At 34.7% G+C, this 8,110-nt stretch overlaps 1 protein-coding gene across 3 annotated transcripts in view; it reads right to left on the reverse strand.

Moving 5' to 3' along the window:
* The window catches only part of znf618 (zinc finger protein 618), a 49,168-nt gene that overhangs the window by 20,164 nt on the left and 20,894 nt on the right, over positions 1-8,110 (reverse strand). For all 3 annotated transcript variants that reach the window (XM_082170504.1, XM_082170502.1, XM_082170503.1), the window contains exons 7-9: positions 6,173-6,244; positions 2,857-2,946; positions 124-216 (exon numbers count right to left, since the gene is read on the reverse strand). In XM_082170504.1, the coding sequence (XP_082026630.1) occupies positions 124-216; positions 2,857-2,946; positions 6,173-6,244 (255 nt within the window). The remainder of the gene's footprint in view (positions 1-123; positions 217-2,856; positions 2,947-6,172; positions 6,245-8,110) is intronic.

The raw sequence follows: 8,110 nt of genomic DNA on the forward strand, positions 1-8,110 counted from the left end.
ATGTGATTGTGGAGAGAGACACTGCAGACCTGCAGATTATGACAGTAAAATATCACTCTGAGCAAAGTGCAAACACTTTACGAGATTCAAAAATCAAAGGTCAAAGATTTCAAAGTCACTTACCACTGGAGTTCTGGGAATTGTTGACGTCTGCACGACTGGACTGGCCTGACTGGCTAGACATTTTCCCTTCCATTTTAAGGCCATAAGTTCCTTCTGCAGTGCAAAAATCAAATCAGTCAAAGTTGAGAAATAACAACTAAATGCTAATTTTGTCATCCTTAGTGCATCGCTCAAAATAAAACAGGCACTTTCCATGAATAGGGAACTAAAGCAATTTCTCTTTGATTTATGGGAATTGTAAGTTGATCAATAACTTTTTTCTTTTTTCTTTTTTTTTGGCAAGCAAATTGTAAATCTCAAAATATTTCATTATAATATACTAGATGTTTTACCAGTGCTTGATTTATGGAGGGCTCCTATAAAATTGAAATAGATTTTTTTCTCTTTTTTTTCTCCTGTCTGTTTCCTTTCACATTTCATGATAGTCGAAGGTTTTGCAACTCTATGTTCTTGCGCTGCCATCAGATATTAATATACATTTTCCTACAGCTCTAGAGCGATCAAGTCACATGACAATTGCTCCTCAGGTGTCTGGCTCAGAGAAACAAATACAGATCGATGTCCAGAACTGAGTACCCATAACAAAGATGCAAATGCCATTGAGATTTGCACAGATTTAATAAAAAAAATTTGGAAGGGCCAAAATCATTGCCCAAAACAGTGATGTTTAATTACTAGTGGTGTAACAATATATCGCAATACAAAAATATGTATCATGGATTGTGACAATATATATTGTATATACATTTTTTTTTCAGTTTTCAGAGATTTGGTGTCAGTACTACATTAAACTATATATAATGTTGAACATAATGTATAATAATGCAATGGGGGAATATTTGTGGGTTCTGATAATGCCAAATGTCTGATGTTACCAGTAAAAAGTGGCCTACATTATTTTAAATATATCTCGTCAGTGACAGAGCGCAAGCATATTCGTCTAAAATAATTCTGTATTTTCAGCTTCAGAATCATGAATATTGTTGTTCTGGTGTCTCTATTGTCCTGTGCTTTGGGTTTCCAGCACCAAGTCCAATCCTATTCATTTACACACTCAATGTAACACCAAATTTAGCATTTTAATCAACAGTTCATTTTTTGTTAACCTTTTACCATATGTCTGGGAGTATCGAAATAATATCGTATCGTGAGTTCAGTATCGTGATATGTATCGAATCGTGACATGACGGTATCGTTACACCCCTAGCGTTTACGCAATGTGGATCAACGATTTCTTATTTTTAATCAATCCTTATATGGACTCTTCAAAGTCAAATGATAAAGCTCTTAGGTTGGGTTGTTTACAAATTAGTTGTTTGTTTGTTTGTTTTTTTGGAGCGATTCCCCCAAACACCCACGCCAAAACTCATCTGCACTTATCACATAAATTACATATTTTTGGCATCAAAAGTGGAGAAAATCACTAAAAGGCGAAGACAAAATATGTTTACGAGTTCATCAAGTATCAGAAATCAAATGCATGCAATTTTTCTTCTGAGGTAAATATTAGGATATCCAGATGTTTGAACTGGAAATGGGGGACGATAAGTGAGAATCATCTTGGCAGTTTAGAAAAAAAACGCTATTGTTTGACATCAGCACATGATAAAAATAAATAAAAATAATAATAATAATAAAAAAAAGTAATTGTGACTTAATTTTTTTTCTATCTCACAAATCTGACTTTATTAATTGAATTCTAAGAATTGTGAGATATAAAGTCAGAATTGAGAGATGTAAACTTGCAATTGCGAGTTATAGAGTCAGATTTGTGAGATAAAAAGTTGCAATTATCATTTAAAATGTTTTATTCTGTGGTGGAAACAAGCTTCCATAGCAACTGTGTCAAGAAATCTTGTCATTAAAACGCACATCCAGTACCTATATTTCTATTTAAGCTTAAATCATTTTATAATGATTGCTGAACTTATTAAATCAAAACGCTGCTAAATGGTTTAAAATCATTCTGTTTACTTCAGCCCCCAAAAAATAAAATAATAATGGTACCTTATTCATGGAAAGTGACACACAACAAACTCATTCCAACAAAACGTATTTGAGAGTGATAAGTGGAAACTTATTTGATAAATGCTGATGGGCGAAGTAAAAGCATCACAGAAAAGTGATAAATTCCCATATTTAATACATTTACTGGCAATGACTAAGCCAATAATAGAGAGTCTGAAATGTTTTCTATGCATAAGATTAATCACCAAACATGTTTCACTGACAATAAATCACAGGTATTTATCAATTACCGATAATAAAAAGAACATGCTTTACCAAACAATTCGCATCCCCCTTCAAAACCATGACTCTTTCAAATTTCGAAACAAATTGAAATTTAATTCTGGTAGCATCACTACAGTCTCTCTGACCCACTTCTATATTTTCACCACACTTTAAATAGCTTTCAATGTCAAACTGAACGCAGGACTGAGAGAAAAATGAGAGGAGAGACGAAGGACGAAGATAATAGGAGAGGCTTTGCAGCGAGTGCAGGAACAATTTGAGGTTCATTGCAGACAGATTGGCCATTTTTACAACAGGAATTGTGATCTTGGTTATTGCGTTTCCTAGTAGTTTCGTGAACAAGCTTCCACAATCTCCATATTTAATGATTAGAGCTATAGATCATTTACAGCGAGTGTCTAATCTATAAGGTCTACGCTGCTTTATTTCATCCATTCGCAGATAAACACCACAAAACACTGAAGTGAGGTGAGGACTTACTCATCGGAGCGTGAAGAGCCACATGCTCCTGATAGGGGTTGAAGTATTTGTACTGTTTCCCACAATACTCACACGTGTAACTTCCGGTTTCTTCAGGACACAAAATACAGTAATTAGTCAACATGTAGTGATTAGCCACAGACGCTTTACCACATACTTTCTACTTAAACCATGATAATCTGTCATCATTTACTCACCCTCATGTCAATCCAAACATGTATGACTTACTTCTGTAGTTTCAACTGTGTTTGTCCATACTATGAAAGTCAATAGGGTCCAAATCTACATTGGAACCCATTGGAGAAAAAACAAAATCGTATTCAAATAACAAAGAGAACTGTATTCAGCTCTGCAATGACATGAGGGTGAGAATATAATGACAGAAATATTATTTGGTGCACTGTCCCTTTAAGCCAGTGGTTCTCAACCAGGCGGACCTCAACATAGCTTAATCATTTAAAACAAGGCATTAAAAACAAAGCTTTAAAACAAACATTAAAATAAGCTAAAAGAACAAAAACAAAAACTGTATTTGAAGAACCAGGGTTGTCTTGGAAAACCTGAATGTGTGCGATAGACTGATTATGTTGGTTTGACAAAGCCAACATACTGATCTACTATTTAAGCTTCTTCTGAGACAAAATTTAAAGAGTCTCTTATCTTTATCATCAACAACATGCTAATTAAATGCTAACAACATGCCAATTCATGCTTGCAATGTGTTAAATCCTGCTAACAACATGCTAATTCATACTAGCAATGTGTTAAATCACACTAACAATATGGCTAGCAATTTTCTAGCAACATGCTAATCATTTTAACTACATGCTGATCATGTTAACAACATGATAAAACATGGTATCACCTTGTTAAAACATGCAAGCAACATGCTAATAATGGTCACGTTCAAATGTGCTAACAATGTGTTAAAACATGCTAGCAAAGTGTTAAATCATGTTAACAAAATTCTAATCATGCTACCAACGTGCTACAACATGCTAATTCATGTTATCAACATGTTTGGACATGCTAACAACGTGTTAAATCGTGCTAGCAACGTGCTAATCATGCTGGCAACATGCTTTTTTTTTACTTCCTCTGAGTAAAACCTTCAGACTTCAACCTGTTCAAAGTTCTTTTAAACTTTCAGACCTGTTTTTGTCAAGCCAACATCAAAGTTTGTCATCAAACTTTACTCATCAAGTTTTAAGAGTGTTTTTTTTTTTTTTAATGACCTGGAAAAGACATGCATTTAATAATACTCATGCTAGCAATGTGCTAAATCATGCTAGCAACATGTTACTTGCCTGATTCATTCTAACAACATGCAAATTCATGCAAGTAACATGTTAATCATGCTAGCAATGTGCTAAATCATGTTAGCAATGTGCTAAATTATGTTAGCAACATGCTAATTCATTCTAGCAATGTTAAATCATGCTATCAACATGTTCAAACTTGTTAACAACATGTTAAAACATGCTAGCAATGTGCTAAATCATGTTTGTGACATGTTAAATCATGCTAGCAACATGTTAATCATGTTAACAACATGTTAATCATGCTAACAACATGTTACAAGATGCTAATAACATTTTTTTTTTTTACTTTCTCTGAGTTAAACCATCAAACTTCAAGCTGTTCAAAGTTATTTTAAACTTTCAGACCTGGCTTTGTCAAGCCAACATCAAAGTGTGTTATCAAACTTTACTCATTTAATCATTATGTGATTTCTAGTAGACCTGGAAAAGACATGCAATTAATAAAATCTTAAAACTTCATGGGCATTTTTATATTGAATATACAGTTTAATATTTATGCCAAGCTCTAAAATACTTTATCGGGTATAGAAATTGTGAGTACAATATATTTTTTGAAAATCATTATGCATAAATCGCATACGACTAGAAAAGTCATGTAAATGCATTGATTAAAGAGAGTGTGAACCTTGAAAAGCATTCAGCTCTTAATACTTCTGCAATCATGGAATTTAATTTACAGAGAGTAGCCGTGTCGGGCCTTCAAATATTGTTGTGGACGATGTGGGGCCTTGGAGTCAAAAAGGTTGAGAGCCACTGCTTTAAGCTGCAATTTCACAACCATAATCCTACATTCATTTTCTTGATTGCAGCATATTTTATCACTTCGGAAACAAATCAATCTTATAAGTCACAATTAGAAAGTCTGGGTTTTAAATATAACCCGGTTCCCTGTATGTGGGACCTGATGCGGTGGAAACTCCACCCAGGAGTGATGACTTCTGTCGACCTGAATAGAATCACAGCAATTTAATGGCTGATTGTGTTTAAGCTCCGCCCATATGCGCATATAACTGAGGGATCAGTGTCATGTTCATCAGAAGAAGCTACTCGAATCATTCTGCAGCATAACATTACTTCTTTTAGGGAACTGGGGTTAAACCACTTCAACGCAGCATCATTCAGCAGCTTATCCATTAAAGTCCCCATGAAATCATAATTGACAATTCGTACTTTTTATGGAACATTGCAGTATTTATTATAAATTATTTATCCGTGCACATCATTATTATTTTTCATGTGCATCGTAATCTTAAATCAGAATAACTTCCCCTCCCTCTTGCAGCATCTCTTCTCTTCTCTGATGATGAGGGCGGAGCAACCTGTCAATCATATGAGATCCACCAATAGCAAACCACAACCATCCAATCAATTCCCCAAAGACCAAATTAAGCCCCACCCACATTTGTTCTTGTTCCAGAAGCCGTTTCACTCAGAATCCTGATGTTTCCATGGTCGTGATGTAACATTTGGCTACTAACTAATAATTTATTTTGCGAACAAACTTTCATCCATCACTCGTGTACTTAATACCCACGTAAAAAACAACAACAACATTGATATGCACGAAAAGCTGTTTTGACCGCAGTGGAGCAGTTGTCATACACATGGCCCAATCCTGCTTATATGGACACTGGGGCTTAAACGGTATATGAAAAATAATTTGCATGATTCAACACTGTAAAAAAAAAATCCATCAAACAAACTGCAATTTAAAAGGTTTCTCATTTAAATTAACTCAAAATTAAGGCAACCAGATTAACTAAGTTAAACCAACAATAATTTTTTACAGTGTATAAATTTAAACAACAATTTTTCCATAAGCTGAGCAAACTTTGAAGCTGCATCATGTTTTCTCAACTTTTCAGATTTTTGCAGTGTATTTGGTCATCCAAAGTCATCACTCCTGGCTTGAGTTCATAATATCAGCTGACGCGGCATCAAACTGACCAACATGTAAGGGAACCACGAGTCAGAGAGATTTAGAGCACTCTTACTTGGTCCCATTTTCTGGTATGATTCAGTCTCCTCTTTTAGGTCTTCTACAGGTATCACATGGTCATATGGATCTGAACGACAACAAAAAGAGGATGCAAAGTTAGTGTAGGTAAGCCTTTTCACCTTTTAGCAGACTCATACGTGTGTGTGTGTGTGTGTGTATAAGATATCTAAGGATGACATAAAAGTACTGTTCACCCAATGAGGGTCTTATCAATAATTTCACGCCATAGGTGTTGCCAGTGTTAAAAACGAGTATTTTGACATCACAAATAATGAAACAGTGTTTACAGAGAACAAGAGCAGAGGAAGATGAGACTTTAATGAAGATGATAATGCATCAATAGCATCTCTCAGACACCATCTTAGAAAATTGTGACCCGTGCTGATAAAAGGAGTCAGAATGAACAGATTTTCACATATGAATTCTAGATATTTTCACATTCTCCATAAAAAAATAAAATTAAAAAAACTTCAAAATTATGTATATTTGTTAGAATCTGACAAAAAATGACCTAACCTAGCAAACATACCTTAAAAACACTGGTAATAACACCAAATTGAAAATAATATGAAAATAATTATGTGAACAATATTTGACATTGTTATGCAAGCAGTCAGACTGAGAAGCGTGTCACTGGTTAAGGGCTACCCATGTAGAAAAATTATGCAATAAAATATCAATAATAACAATAAATAACAAATTGCCCATCTCATGTTAACAAGTTTTTTTTTTTTTTTTTTTAAAGACAAAATTCTCATGATTTTTCCTTCATGGATGTGTGGCCAGATTAATAGTGATCGAATAGTTAATAGTTAAAAAAGTCCTTTTTAATATGACAGTTTCATATTGTGTCCATGCCTAACCATTGTTCAAGATTTGCTACATTAACGTCCACAATCATCTTGTTTTGGTGGTGGCACATTATCACTGAAGTAGTCATTAATAAGTTGAGCAAAATGCTCCATTTCAATTGCTCCGACAAGATTCACAGACCGACTGAGCACTCTCGCTACCATATCCATTACAAAACAGGCATATATCAATGAAATATTGAATTAAAAGCTTGAAAATGAGAAATTTCTGCCGTGTTTACTTTTCGTGTTTTCAGAGGATGGAAGCTTCCAAGATACCACAAGGTCACCGTGATTTTGCCAAGTGCAACATATTTTATTGATCCTGGAACAACATTCCTGTCCGTAAATTTAGTCCTATCCCTATCACTAACCCTACACATGAATAATATGAATGAATAACACTGATGTAAAAGCACCAAACCCTGATTGTAAGCCTAAACTTGACATAAACTGTAAACTTGTCACTCAAATCTGATTGGTTGATTGGAATGTTGTACCAAGATCATTGATCCAGGATAATGTTTCACTTGTTGAAATCAGGTTCACCGATATGACAATGCACCACCGGGTGTTTCGTTATTCTGACTGGTTAGTAACAAGCTGGTTTTGTTTACATCAGCTTGGGTTTGAACATCACATTTCACTGGTTCAGACTCATGCCATCGAGAATTCACTGAGAAGATTCACAAAGTTGGAATTACAACGATACCAAACTTGTGCACCAGCTGTCGAGAAGCGAGCAGAGAATTTTTTTTTAAACATTATTAAAACAAAGGAAAGGTACTCCCCTCAGAAAACGTACAAATAAAGATCATTTTAGATGTTTAATTGCCATGTGGAGCATTGGGATCGCTAGACGAGGGCTTAATGCTCTTAAAAAAGCTCAAATTCGACCAAAATTGACATATTTCACTTGTTTTGCCTCTATCTCGACATTATCCTGTGTGCATTCCCACTCATTTTGCCAGCATGGGTCACAATTCATCTTTCATGAAAATGTCAGCGGTTTTATTGCCACTGGAGTTACAGCCCTCGCTTCATTAGTGAAAGAAAATAATAAAAGACAAAGAATTTATGAT

The sequence above is a fragment of the Leuciscus leuciscus genome (genome assembly GCF_965113295.1).
Source record: "Leuciscus leuciscus genome assembly, chromosome: 5".
NCBI lineage: Eukaryota > Metazoa > Chordata > Actinopteri > Cypriniformes > Leuciscidae > Leuciscus > Leuciscus leuciscus.